Here is a 19,275-nt window from a genome sequence, read left to right as displayed (position 1 = left end):
GACAGGTCCACACACTGCTTCCCCGCAGCGAGGCTCCTCCTGCTGATAGTTCACGAGCGTCAAGCTGCTCTACCCCCCCCCCCGTTGATAATTCTCGATCGTTGGCACGCTGATAATTTTTTTTTTTTAAATGGCACTCCATATCAAAAAGGTTGCCGACCCCTGGTATAGACAGTATAGGAAGACATGATCCATTTACACTTGAAGCGTTATTTGTCTAAAGTGTTCATTTATGTGCATTGTCCCTATTGAAATAAATGATTAAATGAAAAATGCTATCTATTTTAACAGATAGAGTTACAAAATGCTACCAGGCGTGTCGTTGAGTTGCTGAGAAGTGCCTTGGCTGAACCAACTTCTCAAAGTCGTAAGTGAAACTAGGGGGAGATCACTTGTCTTCACAGATTCATCTAATGGTCAGTCGTTTACAAAAAATTACAGGTGCAGTCTTGGCCGGTGGAAGCACGCCGAGGTGTTTCAGTGACAGTTTTACCAACCTATATTAAAACCAGAGTGAAAAACTGAATTTCCCCATGGGGGATAATTAAAGGTTCATCTTCTTGTTGTTCTTCTTCTATTTATTTTCAGGCCTTGTGACTATCTGGGTAATGTTTAATTAATGAAGCCTTTATATATTCTACCTACTTTACGTATTTAGTACTCAGTTTATTTAGATTCTAGGGAATCATAGACATCTTTAAATTGTGTTCACAGATGAAGTACAGGTTCAGGGAGAGCAGGTGGAGGTGGGCAACAGACAGCCTACTATACAGGGACAGCAGCAGTCTGCTCTTGGCAACAGGCAGCAGGCTGGGACAAGGCAGCGTCAGGCAGTCCAGGGGCAGAAGCAACAAAGGACCCCTGGCTTTCCTTCTACAGCAGGAAATACAGTGGACCAAAATATGGTCAGGTTTGGATCCGTTAGGAAATAAAGATAGTTCTGAACTGAATTGCCATTGTAATAACTCGGCAATTGACTATAATTCAGGGTATTTTTTCATAGAAATTAACGCTCTTCAGATTGTTTAGAATGAATATATTGCTTCTTAAATGCCTCTCTTACACATTGTTTTCAACTCCTCAGGGCTTTCCCCGGCCTATTCAAATCGGGTAAAAGTTATACCCCATCTCCCAAAAGAAGGGCTGTTAGGTCAACCCCAATCCAGTTCTTTCTGCTCAATAAGAGCACAGAAAGAACACCAAAGTCATCGGATGAAATGGTCCTTCTCCAGGCTGGACTTGGCAGGAGGACTCTCAATATCCCCAAAAATGCTGACCACTCCCAGGTAAGATAGAACAAATAATGAGGGAAGGAGTCAAGATAATATAAGAAGCACTTTATTGATCCCAATTTGGGGACATTTTTTATGTATTACTGTAGTTTCCCAATCCACTAAAGTACTACTGGTCACAAATCAGCTTCAACAGTGGTGACATGTGTGGAGGGTTATAGTTCTAACTGCACACTTGTTTTGCTCTTCTCACATAGATATCATATATACTTATGGTATCATATTCCAAAATGGTACCATTGGAAGGGGCCTGGATGCTACATAAAGCTGCTGGCAAGATACAATCTCCCTTATTAAATTCAACTGTGGTCTAGTATTTCTGCAGTTAAATCCTATTTATACCCTCTTTCTTCTCCTACAATAGCTGCTCTTATAATAGCTCATTAATGCCCTTGATGGTTAGCATATTTACCTACCCTCTTGTTTTTAGCAATCCATGAGAAAGCCTAACACTGCAAGTGTGCATCTTGTTAAAATCAACTGCCTCCCCTAGAACATTCTGTGCATTAAATAACATCAACTTGTTTGTATTCCCACATAGGAGGATCAGGTCAGCGGAAATTAAGTGTTTTGGCACCTGACGCAGAGGGTTACACGGGGGCCTACCTTGCCAAAGCGTAAGGTGGAAAAGGCTGTCTCTATATAATGCCCATCCAGGACACTTTGGACACCTCCCCCTTGCCCTACTCATCGAAGGAGTTCGAAAATATGCCAAAAGCCAGATGTGCCACGTGTCATCTAAGCATGCCTGTCCAGCTGTTGGCTTTACATGCACAAGAGTGTGAACCAAGCAGCTGTTCTGACCGCATGGATCTGGAACCGCTAATGTTATTCCACAAATAACTATGCAGGATCATTATCATCCTGAATCGACAGCTTTTTTAACTGGTTCCGATTTTCAGGATCTGGACCCAGATTTAGATGAGTCTCCAGCTACAAGCAATCCTGGGAATGTAAGCTCACTAATATTGTAGGTGTTTGTTTCTGAACAATTTTCATTGTATGTGTCATTAATTGGCAGTCTTTCTACATTTTATTATAGGCTTCTCCAAGTGTGCTCCCGTGTAGGACCTCCTGTTCTAAAATCGATATTAAGGTAAAATCAGGGCATTATTTATCAATTACATTATTGCAGATGATGAAGGTTTCTGCGTCTCAGTAATTCACTTGAATATTTGCTCTGCTTTTCTGTATTTTTAAAGGTGGCCTGTCCATTGTGCTCAGTTATTTCCTGAGTATTTGGTTGAAATACATGCCAGCACTTGTAGAGAAAGGTTTTCTTTTCTCCTATTATGCACATTCTTTATATACTTTTTTCTTGCAGTGTTAGATATTGTAAACCATGATTAAGGCATGCCCCATTGAAATATTTTTTTCCCTCATCAGTACATTGCAGTCGACACAAATTATAAATTTGGAAGAACATGCCAGTGAAGAACTGACAGGGCGAGATAAAAGGTAATATGCTTAAAATGCACCTGTAATTGCTTATTTTAAACAAAAACGTCCTGCAGTTATTGTGTTCACTATTTGTGTTAATTGTACTGTTCATCAGTTGCCCTGCATTGTTATTGTTAATCCTTGAATATCATTTAAAAGACGCCACTTTACATCAGTCAGGGGTCGTCAGTTTACTCAATGATACAAAAGGGGTCTCTTAAGGGAAAACGTTTTGGATCCAGTTGTCTAATCAACTTCTAATTGTTTCCTTCAAGTCTTGCTGAAGCCATCGAAACACTTAGTGGACGAGTGGACACAACGACACTCTTTAATGTTAGTGTCACTAGGGAGGACATGTTTGAAAGGGGTTTAGGGCAGTGGAGACGTCAGAATAGGTCTTCTCCCAAAAAAAAACTCTGAGTGTCTTTCATTGGAGAGTCTGGAATTGACCATGGGGCTCTCAGGAAAGAATTCTTAACAGGTATATGTTTACCTCCTTATAATAAATGAAAATATTCCTAAGTGTGTGGCGGTTCTCTGGTTGCATGCAATTTCTGTGCTTGCACAGGTTAAGGGCTTTGCATGACGCGTGCTGTTCTTTAACATATACAGTGGTCTAATTGAGATTATCAATGTATTGATCCACTTTTCCTTTCAATTATAGAAATGATGGCAGGTGTTGAAAGGAAGTTTTTTCAGGGAGGGAGTACAGGGAAAACCCCCAAGTACTCAATTACTGACTACCACAAAGAGCATTTCAAGGATGTAGAATTGTGTTCTGCAATGTCTTTTCGATGTTTATTTCATTTATTAATAATGTCTATGCATTGATTAAACTTTGTTAATGCAGGACAGCTGGAGAGATTATGGCAGTCAGTATAGTACAAGGTGGTCCTCCACCTAACTTTTTCAGAGAGTGGTGCTATGGATACATATCCACTGGGGAGATTGATAGAGATTCCATTGCCAAGGAAGATGTGACTGATCCAGAGCTCAGCCAGCTTATGGAAGAGGTAATATTTGTCTTCTCCTCAGATACTCCTTCATATAACATGACGTTTGTTTTAGTATGGTTGACACACACACCTCTTTGTAGTGTGAATATTTTCTAATTCTTAAAATAAGCTAAGGCTCCCATGACTTACTGTGTGATACTGTTTTTCTAATTGCAAAGGTTGAGATAGCTGAACCTGAAGCTATGTACGACCTTCTGGATCGGATAACAGCATGCGGGTACAGTGGTCCTGCAACGTGGGAGAGGAAGGAAGACATAATAAAGTATGTACATATGCTAAGTGATTTAACCCATAACAACCCATGTTTAAAACCAATCAATTATTCCTTTACACTCATACTTCATATTGAGTGTGCAGTCACTCTTTCCCTTTTTTATGTATGATTTTATATTATTGCTGTTATCTGTTACTGAATTATAGGGCAATTATCTTGCACTCATCGGTCCGCACTCTACCAATGCTGCAGCAGATATGCTCAGGCATGAAGCTGTATGGCTTGTGTGAGATGATAGTACAACAACCACAGCATTTCAGGGATCTGTTCGTCGCTGGCCTTCATGAAAAGGTCAGTATTATGTCTAGCTGATTTTACCACTGAATTTCAAACCTTAACCCTTTAACAGCCAGCGCCACCATTTGGTAGAGCACATTTTGTGTCTTGATATCCTGTTGAAAAAATGTTTTAAAAGTTTAACTCTACCTGATTCAGCCATCTCTACCATTTGGTTGACATGTTATGCACAAAACAACCTCTAGATGTCACTGTGGTTAGAACAGAAAGCCATTCAGCTTTCCACTGAGAAAGTTGGCATGCTAAAAAATCACTGCTGAAGAAATCACTCTTTTTGGTCAACTTTTGTAAGGTAACCATATCATTTTTGACAGACCATATCATTAATGTCAGAGCACTGACTGAACATAATTAGATAACTTGATGCACAAAAAAGGTTTTAACAAACTAAACTAGCAATATAACTTTTTCAGAGTTTCAGAGATTTTTTCCAATACAATATGGTAAATAGATAGATTCATTGTAATATTACGAAATCTTATATTACATTATTACTACATCTATACTGCCTTATGAGTCTCAGAGTGAAAGAGTGATAATAATTTATATAGCAGCTTTCATGCATGGCATACAGCCCAAAGTTGCACACAGATGAGCAAGTTAGGCCAACACAGAATATAGACATTTGCTGTTAGGCCAGTGGTTTCCTGTTAGGCCAATTCAGCATCTACAGTAAGATGAGATCGTTTTTTTTATTATTATGAAAAACATTTAACATTACTTTTTATATCAATATCAATATTGATACCTTTTTTTTTTATGTGCTATGTGTGTCCCATTTGATAAAAAAAAGCAAACAAATAATTTTTCCATAGTTTTTTTTCTTGGTCTGGCAATTAAAGGGTTAAGCTCATCCAACTTTGAGCATACATCATTGTTTTTTCCTCTCTCCAAGCCGGATGCTGAATCCCTGATGGGAGCCATATCTCCAGTCTTCAGCGAGCTGGGCTCCCTGCGACGCCAGAGGGAATCAAAGATTGTTAACTTTTTACAAGACTTCATCCAACACATTGAAGAAGAAGGTGATACTACTGCCCTGACATTTTATAAACGTATTTGTTCTTGAATTTCACCCCCGATTACGACAGGCAACTCAATGACAGCTTTGCATACCCTTTTTATTCATGTTTACATGTCTCAGTTTAAACACAACTTTGCATCATGATGGTTGCGATGAAACAATGATAACTAAAGCAGGACTGGCTAATGAGGTTTTCTTCTTCAAAATATCCACATAAAAAAACAATTTAAAAACAATAGCCATATTTATTGACATTGCTTAGGTGAATATATGCATTTCTTTGTATTCATTTTCAACTTGTTTTTAGAGGAAGAAAAGAGCTTCGTGGTTGAAGAGAGGGGGACCCCTGTGAAGATAACAGAGAGTGATGAAAGAGACTCAAGAGAGACAGAGTCTACAGGTGAAGCGGCAAAAGATGAAGAGGAGATGAAGGAAAAACCCAAGATCACTGTTGGTTGCTTCCTTCAATGGCTTACGGGGCAGGCACACGTCCCCATCACCTCAACAGAGAGAGAGATGTTTAAAATCTTAATTGAGTCCGACCATGATTGCAGCGTGCACTATGGTACACACACGCTATGCTTTCCCGTAGTGAATGCATGCTCCAACTCCATTACCTTTCCGACAAGGCACCTCGGCTCATATCCAGAGTTCCTGAGCATCATAACACAGGCTGTTATGAATAGCAGGGAGTTTAGCCGCTCATAAGAGTCATAGAATCGATGTTTTCTGGGTTAGGGTTAGACAGTCTTTATTGCACTTTATTTGACAAAGTTTTCATTTGTTTTCATTTGTTCAAGATGAGAATACAGTCAAACTTTCAAGTGACATACTGTTCTAGTCAAAATGTTTTGGAAACAAATGGTGAAGTTGGGGAACCATTATAGTTTTGAGCTGTATTTTGTGTCAATTGTTTCAATTTAATGGAATAAAAACCCAGTCACCAGTTGTGCCAAGTAACTTTACTCTATCCTGAAATCGGCATCATGACTTATTTTACTCTTGGTACTGAAGTAACACTTTGAACACAGGAATTTTACTTTTACCTCATCTGTGTCATTCAAGGGAGCTGTATTTCTTAAGAGCCACATCTTTCAGCTACATACTCACGGCAGAGTAAGTACAGTTCCTTGACCGGAGTGTTTGGGTCAATTTGCTGAAATACTGATTGAAGTTCAGTTGTGTCTTCTGGACTCTAAGGGCAGTCGAATTCGGGGACGACAATCCCTGCATCCTCTTCTTCTCTATCGTGGTCAGCAGCAATTTCCCAGTCAACATCTGGCTCCTAATAACCATAACAGAGGTTTTGAACACTTTGGTGAAATAAATGTCTTAAAACAATGTGGAACAATGACATCAAGTAATAGTTTGTTATTTTTGTAGTTAAAATAACACAAACTGAATAAAATGCCCAGAAAATGGTCATGCCAAGAGTAGGGAAAGAAAGTAATCTTTTGACAATGTATATTACACAAAGTAAATGGTAAGTAATTACTATCGTGGGATTGCCCACAGTACTGAGTATGTAAGTCGCTTTGGATAAAAGCGTCTAACAAGTGACATGTAATGTAATACTGAAACGAGATCAATACCTCTGGGCTCTCCGGCTGATCAATGTTTGTCTGCATCAGTCCAAGTTGCCATAACTGCTCTGGACATTGGTTCCGTTCAGTGCTGAGTGGATGATGGTTCCAGCCTTCTGTAAAAATCCCCAAGTCCATCTGAAGTCGGGGAAGAATGATGTAGTGCACACAGAAGAGGTCGTCTGTTGATGAGATGTTGAGCAGACCATCCTCTTCGAGGGAAAGCAGTATCGCAGAGTACTTGTTGATGACAATGACTCGTACATCACGCCAAAGACGCTCAATCCTATGGATGAAAATAAATGGTTTAGGGAAAACCAGTTCAAGTGATCTATTTTCATGCTGGCCTAGCATGCGCTAAGTGCAAGGTGCTTGGTCTACACATCAGATAAGTTCACCTCACTAATTGAGTTACTAAAGATGCTGCAATTTACCTCTGGTTATGAACACTTTTACCAGAGATGAAGCTTCCACGGTCGGTGCCGCGAACCGAAAACATGAATCTCGCGATCTGTACGTTTTCTACTCCTTGGTCTCCTCTGACCCTGAAATGTACACCGTTGACCAAAGGACTGTCAAAGAAAATACTCATCCAAAAGTTTCACAGTATTGATCTAGTTGTCCAAAGAGTGCTTTTTTCTGTGAATTCACCTTAAAGGCACTCCATGTCTTTGTGTTGCCTCTAAGAAGAAGCCATAGGCTGTTGACGCACGGTTGTTAGGTCGAAGCACCCAAGCAGATTAGCTGCAGAAAAGCAGAGAATATTTAAGAATAGGGCAATTACACACAATAACTAGGCAACATTCTGTTAAACTGTGTATTACAGGGGGAAAAAGGCAGAGATTAAAGAATTCCTGTTGCAATAGAAATAAGCAAACAATACTGACATACAGTATACTGACTCATAATACTTGTGCAGCAAAAATAGACAATGCACAAAATCTCCTTTATATCTACTTTGACTTTGCTGCTTCCTTTTTAGTCCATACACTTTCTCCATTTGGACCAAATTCCTTAAGCAAAGCCAGGACACAGCGTTGGGACCTCTTTTGTGGTTATAAGTAGCTAGTCGTAAACTCGTACAAAAAATACATGTTTATTTAATGTGTGTCTACTGAAGTGAAATGCAGTCTTACCTTTCTCGAATACCCGTCCACTCCACAAAATAAGACAATTTTATAACTGGAAAACCAAAGAACAAACTGTTATAGCACTCTGGAATTGAAACACTGATTCTCCAAAACTGGGACATTACAAAGAGATTATTTCTTAATCACTTAGCGAAATATAAATACCACTGTATCAATTTTTGGGTGGTATCCACGTGCACAAGCGACAGAGGCCCTCGCAATGAATATGTTCTCCTCACAACACAGCCCAGACTAGCCAGTCTGGAGAGGATGCCTATGGAATCCACTCGATGCATTGAGGCAGCCATTCTTGTCCATTGTACACGTAGACCAATGGATAACAACCGTCCTTTGACCATTCGGTATCCAGCAGTGGGCATGTCATTCTTGATGGATATGACCACGTTATCCAACTCCTCATCACTGATGGAGCTATACATTTCTGAAACAGATAAGCCAAACTCTCATCCTTCTAAAGACTGTGCTGGAAGAAACACCTAGTAGCTTAGCAATGCAAGGCACCAATAGGTTTGTCCCCAACATCTCAACCAACTGCTGCCTCTCAATTTCAAACTTAGGACGTCCTCTTAGACCAATAACTGATCCCACTGCTGTATTTGGGGCTTCTGAATCTAAATATTGCCTAAGTAGTCCAAACAGCTCTTGAAGAGCTTGGATTATTCCTTGCGGTATGTCAACATGTCTCGAAAGTGCTTGCAGGAGGTACAGCTCCTGGCGACATGCAAACTCCAGGAAATCCAGGTCAAGTGATGCTTGAATGAGTGCAAGCTCAAACTTAGACAGGAGTCTCTCCAGGATCTGCCGTTTCAGAATATGCTGTGAAGAAAAATAAAGTATTAAATAGTATTTAATTATATTTTTAAGAAATGTGGTAAATCTTTATTGAAACAATTATGTCAAATACAGAATAAGGCATATAAACATCATAAACATTCCAAAAAATAAGCTGAGGGCATTTGAACAGAAAAAAAAGAGGTCATTCAGAAATGAAAGTGCCAAGAAACTTGCAAAATTCTTGGGCTTTTTTACATTTGCATCATTTTATATTTTTTTTGTATAGTATTATTTATTTGAGAAAGGCAATAAAAACTGTGGACATTTTGAAAAAGCGACATTTGTGAATAAAATATTTTGCTAAAGTAATCAAAATTATTAATTCCAAATTCTGTTTTTGAAAGCTACATTTTATATTATCATATGTCAAGACCGAAAAGTTAATTGGTTCTTATCTTTATAATAGAATTGTTTGAATACTTTTGAAAAACATGTATAAAAATGTATTATCTAAAAAAATCAATCCATTTATAAGTAAGGACGGCTCTTGTGGAATAACCACAGAATACAGAAGCATGCCTTTTATTAAAAACAATCATTAGTAAAGTAAAGTAACATACGTGAGACGTTTCCACAGCCATATTTCATCACGTTGGAGGTTGGAGGGACTTCCTGGTTTAGGTTTAAATCCAGACAACGGCCAATCATAAAAGAGGAGGGGTGTAACCAATTAGATTTGGCGTTACTGGGACACGGTACGCCCACTTCCTAACATTTCTCCGCGCGCGAGAGCAGGCCAGAGTTTCACGAGCAGAAGAGCAGGAATTGCTCACGAGAGCGCAGGAGACCAAGGAGAGCTCATGTAGATGCTGCACATGCTCAAGGCATGTTTCTCCCCTGCAGGCTTCAATATTGCTCTCGCGCGAGTGCCGTTTTAGTGCTCGCGAAAATAATATATGTCCGCTCCTGCTTGACTTGTGCTCGCGTGGATCTCATATGCCCTCGCGATTTATGACAGAGATTTGCCGCCATAGTCTCAAATCAAGCTGGAGGTTTTCCCTTGAGCGAGGGCAATTCACATACCAATCACGGCCCTCGCGTTTCAAACTGTCTGAAATTAAGTGCTACATCTGTATATTAGACGTTAAGTACTTTGTCAGGCTTAATATATATCTGTAGATAGATACCCCCAAAGGTGTTTTCTTATTTAAAAGAAGACCTTAACCTAAAGTGTTCTTTAATGTTTAAATAAAGCCTTATTAGTTTGTCTGTTTTGCACATCCTCCTATCAGGCACTAAACTGTTTTATTGTAGATATTATTTACAGTATCTTCTTGATATTTTCTATTCTATATTTATATCATTGACCTTCTACTTTCCCACTATTTTGTATGTACTCTTAATATTTAAATGTTTTCATCAAATATAACACATTCAAAAGTGCTTTACAAAAATGAAAGACATTAAGAAAAAGGCATTTTAAAACAGTCATTAAAAAGAAACACAATCTTCCTCCATTGCAATTACTCCAAACGTGTAATAACGTGCTTTAACCAGTAGGAGGTGCGGGTTAAAAAGCTGTCAAGTTTACAGTATAAAATATACTGCTGTTTCTGGTTTAGTTTACGACGGATATATTTTGTTATTGTTTTGATATTTGTAACACAAAAGCAATGGAAAAATCCCACAGCAACACAGAAAAGAGGGTCTTAACATGACCCAGCCGTCTAGTAGTTAATAATAAACAATAATATCAAAACAAATTATTACTTCTAACTTTATTGTGAAATTAAAACAGAACGGTAAAAGAATAGTTTCCGGTCTATTCTGATGCCCGATCTCTGTAGATAAATAAAGAACTACGACAGATGTGTAATATTTAATGCAGCCAAACCATTTATTACAATGCATTCATGTGATGACTTTCAAAGAGTAAAGCAAGCACTGCGGAATAAAGTATGATTTTATCTTTTACGAAACGTTTTTTTTATATGGAATGCAGTTGGAGGTCAACCAATCACAGTTTGTCAAGCTAAGCGCATGGGCCGTGTCTCAATTCAGGGGTTACATCCTTCGAAGGGTGCATTCGTAGGCCGCATATGTCGTTGTTGGGTGACTTCCGCCGAAAGAAGGCTGTCCCAATTTAAAAAAAAGACGAGACTCCTACGAATGCGGCCCACGAATGCAGCCTGCTTTTCCTCAATTTGAAGAATACATCTGATGTACACTCCGCGGCAGGGGCGGACTGGCCATCGGGACGTTCGGGATGAATCCCGATGGGCCGGTACTGAAGTGGGCCGGTCGGACGATGTGGGCCGGCCAGTAACCGGCAGGGCTCGACATTATAAATGGCTCGCTGGCCCAGAAGCACTATTTAGACACCCCGGGCCAGCATAACGTACTTTCCACTTGCCCGCTCGGGCCACTAAAAATATTGCTTTCAAATAATTGTCCTTTTGTATTGGTATTTTGACTAGCAATTTAGTTAAATTGTTTCGTTTTATTAACGCTACAACATAGAGTTCCGTGAGTCGGTTGTATTGTTGGGTGAAAAGCAAACAGCTGTTTGCTGCGGAGCGCAGCGCGAGCAGGCTCCCGTGAGCGGGAGCGCGCTCCTTCACTACAGACTATCGCGCCACCTAACCATTCGCCAAATTATTTTTAATACCAGCGGTAACCGGCCAAGCGCCGGGCAAAAAAACAATCTTCAAATAAAAGAAAGTTACCGGAGGAGTTAAAGGAGAGTGAACGGGAGCATCAGAAGAAGAGGGAGAGAAAGTTTCAGCCAGCTTGATCGATGGAGTTGGCTTCTAGTGGTGCAGTGACGCGTTCTAAAACCCTTTTATAATCTATCGATTAGATTTATGATTTGAACATTATAAAAGTAGGGTAGACATGTAGAGATTATCCGGCTGAACAAAACGTGCATTTCTCAAACAGGTTTGTTTTCCACAGACCTTATTTCCAGTTATTTTCCAAAACCATTTTGAGAAATCCCATTGCTTTTTGTCGAGGGAACCAGCAGCTTACTTCCTGGTTTTAGGACGCGTCACTGGCTGCACCTCTCAATATGATGCCAATATAAACAAGGTCTTCTGTCGGCTCTGTACATCAATGCCGACCTATGCTGACAAGTAAGTGAAGAGTAGACAATATAAAGGTATTGGCGAAATATCCCAGCAGTTTAGGATAATGAAGGTTCTAATCAAATCAATTACATAGCCATTACATGTCTAACTCCTAATGACAGGAAGGCAGAAAGTGCATTATACAAATAATAATACTCATAATAATAGCAGACATTTTTTTAACAATGACCACAATATAATTATTTTAATAAACCAAATATGAACAATTGAGGAATATGAGGAAGAACTGATGATTCAAATGTTGTAGTACAAGTAGTAATGTAGTTTGTGCATACATTACTATTGCAACAAATGTGTTAATTTTCTTCATTATTAGTCGATTTGTTTTTGGACGAATGTTCCGGGCCAGTGGTTACAATGGTGGGGCCAGTGATAATATAATGCCAGTGGAATTTTACCCTTAATGTGTACCTCTGCGGTAAGTCACTAGCACCGCGGTGGGCCGGCGGTACCGAAGTGGGCCGGTCGAGAGTCCCGGGCTGATTTGTAGTCCCAGTCTGCCCCTGCTCCGGGGCCTACCATATCCCAGGGTGCAATGCGCGCAGGGAAGAGTGATTTTTTTTCAAATGTAATGGCTTCCGGTCTCCCCAGCAGAGTGGATTTAAAAGCAACAGCAAGCGGAGGAATCACTAATAAATGTGAGTATTGGGTTTTAACTTACTTTAATTAACGTCACACAAATTCAAACGTACATTTTCGTTGAATACACTGAACAAAAATATAAATGCAACACTTTTGTTTTTGCTCCCATTTTCATGAGATGAACTCAAAGATCTAAAACGTTTTCTATATAAACAAAATAATAATTTCTCTCAAATATTGTTCACAAATCTGAAAAGATCTGTGAGAGTGAGCACTTCTCCTTTCCCAAGATAATCCATCCCACCTCACAGGTGTGGCATATCAAGATGCTGATTAAGACCCAGATACACCGGCCCGAAATCGGCAGTAAATGGGAGTCGGGCCGAACATGAGCGTGGGCACGCCCTATTCGGAGTGGTGTGCGCCGCACCGTCGGGTCTTTTCTGCCGACCTTACGCCTTTTCTTGCCGATTCAACATGTTGAATCGGCGTCGGGAACACCACCGGAACTCGGACAAAGGGATAACACTGATTGGCTGTTCAGCTAGCGAATCAGTGCATGAGAAGCGTTAACGGAAGTGAGGGAGGGACCGTTGCTTGTTTAACACAAGCGTGAGTCCAAGGGCTGCTAGCTCCAGTACCTCCCGTTCGTCCTGCTCCTGTTTGTTCATGTTTTCAATGGACGAGAGTGAAAATGGAAAGAAAAATGCTATTTGTTGTTTTTATATCACGGAGTCTGTTCTTCTTCTCTGTCTTCCGGTTGTTGCCTCTTTTGAATGATGAATACACACTACCGCCGCCTGCTGGTAAGGAGAGTTATTGCCACTCACGCATGCGCGGCTTGGATTTGCAGTGTGTTCCAGTGCGCAAAGTCGGCAAATACGCAGGAGAGTCCGGCGACGCAACAGTCGGTGTCGGCGTCGGCGACTTCTCTGGTGACTGGCCGGTGTATCTGGGCCTTTAGACAGCATGATTATTGCACAGATGTGCCTTAGGCTGGCAACAATAAAAGGCCACTCTGAAACGTGCATTTTTTCTTTATTTAGGGGGTCTGGGGGGGTCCGAAAACCAGTCAGTATCTGGTGTGAGGGTTAGGGCTAGGGCTAGGGAATGCTCCGGTTTTTGGACAAAATTAACATGGGATCACTCCGGTCAATGTACGTACTTCGTCTCACTGGAATATTAATGGCCAGATTGAATACAACATCGACCCAATTTCTCCGGTCAATGACAGGAGAGTTTTGAAAGTGACAAAACACTGTTCCACACATTTAAAAACACTTAATCAATGTTTACCCAGGATCCATGCACCTTCCCTGGCTTGTAAAATGTGGTGATGCGCCCTGGAGGTATCCTACTATTTAAAACATGTATACACTCATGTACACCCTTCATAGGGTTCCCTAACGCACGTTCCAATGCACACAGCCTGGAGCAGCGACTCGGCCGTTTTCACCCGCTTGTCCATTTGCCTATCAGTTTATTAACGAAATGGACAGAGCCGGCGTTTTCCCCCTAAAAGTGACTTTTAATCGTGGCCTTTGCGTTTAAATGATGGGTGCTATCATTCACAAGGCCCCCTGACACAATGCACACAGCCTGGAGCAGTGGAGCAGCGGCTCTGCCGTTTTCACCCGCTTGTCCATTTGCCTATCAGTTTGTTAACGAAATGGACAGAGCCGGCGTTTTCCCCCTAAAAGTGGCTTTTAATCGTGGCCTTTGCGTTTAAATGATGGGTGCTATCATTCACAAGGCCCCCCGACACAATGCACACAGCCTGGAGCAGTGGAGCAGCGGCTCGGCCGTTTTCACACTTTTGTCCATTTGCCTATCAGTTTGTTAACGAATTGGACAAAGCCGGCGTTTTCCCCCTAAAAGTGACTTTTAATGGTGGCCTTTGCGTTTAAATGATGGGTGCTATCATTCACAAGGCCCCCCGACACAATGCACACAGCCTGGAGCAGTGGAGCAGCGGCTCGGCCGTTTTCACACTTTTGTCCATTTGCCTATCAGTTTGTTAACGAATTGGAAAAAGCCGGCGTTTTCCCCCTAAAAGTGACTCTTAATCGTGGCCTTTGCGTTTAAATGATGGGTGCTATCACTCACATGGTCCCTTAACACAATGCACATAGTCTGGAGCTCACTGGGGTCCTGCATATGCTTTAATCAGGCGTTTTAACACTTTTTCCCACGAAAATGATTTTTAATCATTTTTTCGGGGCTATATAAATCAAATTCCGGGTAATGCGGAGCACAATTGTACCTTTTACTATTTTAATATATTTGCATTATATATCTTTGGGCTATAAAAGCGACATATTTGGATGACTTTGTCAGTTTATGGAGCTTATCCCACAAATCCCGGAGGATCCGGGCCAAATTTGGGAGCTCATAGGCGGCCTGCCATAGGCCCCCACCCGTGGAAAGAAAAAAAAATGAAATAAAACTGTCAATTATATGTTAAAATAATCAAAAATGAAGTTTTGAAAAATTACAACGGAGAAGGGGTTCCGTGCCAACGGAGAAGGGGCTCCGAGATGCTCAACCCTTCGGCGCTTCGGGCCGAAGCCCCGAACACTTTTCCACCCCACCGTTGCAATTTACAAAGGAGAGGGGAATCCAAACTTCCTCTTCTCCGTCCGAAAAAACTGTTCATGTTTTTCAAGCTACTGTCTGCACGAAATCGGAAACCCGGTTTTTGAGAGGACTCAGAAAAAAAATGGCTGTGTAACTTTATGGAGGAATTCATCCGCTGTATCCGCTCTGGCTCGGATACATTTTGTTGCCCAGAGACCCCCCAGCATGGTTCTTACCAAACTTTAAGTTTTTGAACTGGGCTCCGGAGGAAGGCAAGGGGAGTTGCCAGGGGACTCTATCCGCCTCATGAGGCACTATTTTCGGATACATTTCAACACTTTTAGCCATTTTGTACAGTTCTCCAAAAAGTAAAGTGTTACTTTGTGAGAGTGGAGGAATGCAAGGCGAGTTTTCAGGAAACTGTAGCCGCATTAAGAGAAGCCTTTTCGGACACATTATTTTTGTACATACACCCCAACTGCATTCTGACTTGAATACCACTTGTGGAGCAACCACACTCTGTCATGGTTGCAAAACTTTGAGTTTGGGAAACTGGTCTCTGGAGGAACGCCGGCGTTGTCAAGGAATTATGAGACACAATTTTCGGATACATTTCAACACTTTTAGCCGTTTTGTACAGTTCTCCAAAAAGTAAAGTGTTACTTTGTGAGAGTGGAGGAATGCAAGGCGAGTTTTCAGGAAACTGTAGCCACATTAAGAGAAGCCTTTTCGGACACATTATTTTTGTACATACACTCCAACTGCATTCTGGCTTGAATACCACTTGTGGAGCAACCACACTCTGTCATGGTTGCAAAACTTTGAGTTTCCCGGACACATTTGTTGCCTCGGAGACCCCCCAGCATGGTTCTTAACAAACTTTAAGTTTTTTAAATGACCTCTGGAGGAATGCAAGGGGAGTTTGATGGGACTATACCTGCCTTATGAGGCACTATTTTGGGATACATTTTGACACTTTTAGCCCTTTTTTATGGTTCTCCAAAAAGTTGAATTAAACTTTTTCTGAGTCTGGAGGAATGCAAGGGGAGTTGGCAGGGGACTCTACCCGCATTATGAGGCACTATTTTGGGATACATTTTTTCATTTTCACCCCTTTTTTATGGATGTCACAGATCGAATGGCAAACATGACCCGCCATCGGAGGGCCTCTGCCGGCCCGGCCTCGTGCCGGTGCTCTGGCGGTCGGTTCCTCCGAACTGCGGGTTCGACTCTGATGGGCGGGAGGGACGAGGGAACCGTCGGGGGGGTCTGCTGGAGGCTCCTGCTGGAGTCCTGCGTTTCACCGGGACCTGGCTCGAAAAACTCGAAACCCTGACTCCAGTGCGGTGTGGCGGCCATGCGCCTCTGGGTACCTGACTCCCCTGCCTCCTCCGTGTGCTGCGTGGGCTGCGTGGGGGTAACCCTGCGTGTCCGTTACCCTGCGTGTCTCTTACCTCCCAGGCCGACCGATATGAGTTTCCAAGACGAACCGTCTGACTCAGGGGTCCCACCACGGGTTCCGTAGCGGGGTGGAAGTTCCACCTCCCCACTTTGCCGCGGAATGCAAGACAAACACCTGTTTCTCTAATCCTCCACTGTTGCATAGCGGCCTTAGTCGGCTGCGGCATTCAGCAATTGGCCTTGCTCCGGGCAAAGGACCCTACTTCATCACAGGCTACCTGTTTGATGCTGCGTAACAACCACATATATGTTTTTCTGCAAAGAGGGAAATGCTTGGTCCCACCCGGAGTTTCCTCTACGGCTAGCGTCCAGCCAGCTGCGGTATCAGCAAATTTGACCCGCCATCGGAGGGCCTCCTCCCCGGGTCCAGGTTCCGGTGCTTGGCGGTCGGTTCATCCAAACTGCGGGTTTGACTCTGCTCCTGGAGCGGACAAAGATATGTGTATTTGCCTGAAGGATGGAAATAAACAAAGAATGATATTTTACAGGACATGACGGATATGTGTTTTTTCCAGGCTTTTTGGAAATAAACCTAATGTGGTATTGCAGGGCATTACGTAGCTCATTTACCCATGTGATGTTGTGCAGTACATTACTGAGCTCATTTAACGATATGGTGTACCAGGCGAAGTGGGATGCTGCCATGTCCCAACTGGTCTCCGGAGGAATATAAGGAGAGTTGACAGGGGACTCTGCCCAGTGCTTATGAACCAAATGAGGGGTGTGTTAGAGGGGAAGGCTCTGGCTGTTTCTGCAGCCTCTGCTTCTACCTTCTCTCCCCACCCCGATACCAACGCGTGCCTGCTGTAAAAGGCAGGTGCACGGGCTCTCACTGCCACTAACTCTGAGCCTGGCTCCCGAGCAGCAAGTTCTCCCTGGCAGTCCGCCAGCAGATGAAAAACACCCACCTCTCCGCCTCTTCCGAGGGATGAGGGAACCGCGCGGGGGGGTCTGCTGGAGGCTCCTGCCGGGTGCTCCATACTGCGTTTCACCGGGACCTGGCTCAAAAGACTCGGAACCCTGACTCCAGTGCGGTGTGGCGGTCTCGCCCTGGCCGTCCACCGTGCGCCTCCGGGTACCTGACTCCCCTGCCTCCTCCGGGGGCAGGTGCGAGGGGTTCAATGCCTCCTCCCCCCGCTGCGGCGAAGGCCGGAGCGGGATGGAGCGCCCGAAGGTACTGTTATCCCCACGTTTTCGTACCCAAAACTGTCTTGTGAGCTCGTGGCAGAACCATGAAACAAAAAACAATCAATGTATCGGACCCATCACCAGCCCCGCGTTGGTGCGGAGGTGGGACCATTTTAACCAGGTGGTAACCCAAGTCCTCCCCTTGGTCCGTGTTCCCTGCATTGAAGCATCGGACCCATGGTTGCAATCACCAGTTAGCTAACGCATATAAACGGAGAAACAGAAAACCATTTAAATAGAATTCATTGTGTGTGTTTTCGGAAGGATGTTGACCGAATGCCCGGTGTGCAGACTCTGCTATCTGGCTTTGAATAAGCACCTTAAGCACAAACATGCAGTGAGGAACCTGGAGGAAAGAGGCATCATTCTTAAAATGGCCAGTGGCAGAATAAATGTTCGGACCAAACCCTGTCCCATCACAGGGTGTTTGTATGCTGGGAAGAGACTACTCCTTCATGTAACTCGTGACCACCCTGAGTTCTCCCGAGATGAGGCACATCAGGTCATGGCAAGGCTGAAGCATAGTGTGGCCATGCAGTTGCTCCATGACCTCCGAGAGACTAATCCCATCATTGGAATGGCTACATTATTGGATATAGACAATGAGGAGGAATACCCGGTGCACCCTCCACCATTCTCCCCACATACCGAGTGTGACGAAGAGGACTGCAGGCAGGTGAGGCTGGAAAATGTGGCATTGAGGGCTCAGAAGGATGCCCTCATTGATGAGGTGAAGACCCTGCGCTCCAGGCTAAAACAGGGTCTAAAACCCAGGAAGCAGAGTGCCACTGCTGCTCTGCTTGAGGAAGACGAAGAATGTATACGATTTAAGGGCCTAGCAATCTCAAGTACCCCCGGCATGAACACAGTAGCCTCCGGCAGCAATACCCCTCTCAAGATCCTGGTGAAGACTTTGATGCGGTCCCCAGAAGCCTCCGGTAGTGAGACCCCGGTGAAGACTGTCATGCGGTCCGTAGAAGCCTCCGGTAGTGAGACCCCTCTCAAGTCTGTGATGCGGTCCCCAGAAGCCTCCGGAAGCAAGACCCCGGTGAAGACTGTCATGCGATCCGTAGAAGCCTCCGGTAGTGAGACCCCTCTCAAGTCTGTGATGCGGTCCCCAGAAGCCTCCGGAAGCAAGACCCCGGTGAAGACTGTCATGCGATCCGTAGAAGCCTCCGGTAGTGAGACCCCTCCCAAGTCTGTGATGCGGTCCCCAGAAGCCTCCGGTAGTGAGACCCAGGTGAAGACTGTCATGCGGTCCGTAGAAGCCTCCGGTAGTGAGACCCCTCTCAAGTCTGTGATGCGTTCGCCAGAAGCGTCCGGTATTGAGACCCAGGTGAAGACTGTCTTGCGGTCCGTAGAAGCCTCCGGTAGTGAGACCCCTATCAAGTCTGTGATGCGGTCCCCAAAAGCCTCCGGTAGTGAGACCCAGGTGAAGACTGTCATGCGGTCCGTAGAAGCCTCCGGTAG

The 19,275-nt window shown here is 43.3% G+C and overlaps 1 protein-coding gene and 1 long non-coding RNA gene across 3 annotated transcripts; one reads left to right on the top strand and one right to left on the bottom strand.

Annotated features, from left to right (window-relative positions):
• Positions 1-2,155: 2,155 nt before the first annotated feature.
• LOC307042588 (uncharacterized protein) lies at positions 2,156-6,290 on the top strand. Its single transcript, XM_079686557.1, has 9 exons — positions 2,156-2,245; positions 2,335-2,388; positions 2,495-2,566; positions 2,679-2,750; positions 3,583-3,745; positions 3,907-4,010; positions 4,169-4,313; positions 5,215-5,341; positions 5,648-6,290. The coding sequence occupies exons 1-9, from the start codon at positions 2,214-2,216 to the stop codon at positions 6,046-6,048; spliced, it is 1,170 nt and encodes a 389-aa protein (XP_079542683.1). The 5' UTR covers positions 2,156-2,213; the 3' UTR covers positions 6,049-6,290.
• Positions 6,291-6,586: 296 nt separating this feature from the next.
• LOC307042587 lies at positions 6,587-8,101 on the bottom strand. 2 transcript variants are annotated; one of them, XR_013809177.1, is made up of 5 exons: positions 8,060-8,101; positions 7,575-7,667; positions 7,358-7,468; positions 6,933-7,209; positions 6,587-6,625 (listed from the first exon to the last, which is right to left on the bottom strand). It is a non-coding gene; the product is annotated as an uncharacterized lncRNA (long non-coding RNA). The 2 variants fall into 2 exon arrangements; XR_013809178.1 differs by lacking the exon at positions 8,060-8,101 and having other exon boundaries at positions 7,575-7,989.
• Positions 8,102-19,275: the final 11,174 nt, after the last annotated feature.

The sequence above is a fragment of the Notothenia rossii genome, assembly GCF_949606895.1.
Source record: "Notothenia rossii genome assembly, chromosome: 6".
In the NCBI taxonomy this organism is placed as follows: Eukaryota; Metazoa; Chordata; class Actinopteri; order Perciformes; family Nototheniidae; genus Notothenia; species Notothenia rossii.
Note: the sequence above shows the minus strand (reverse complement) of the source record. Positions and strands in the feature narration are given on the sequence as shown.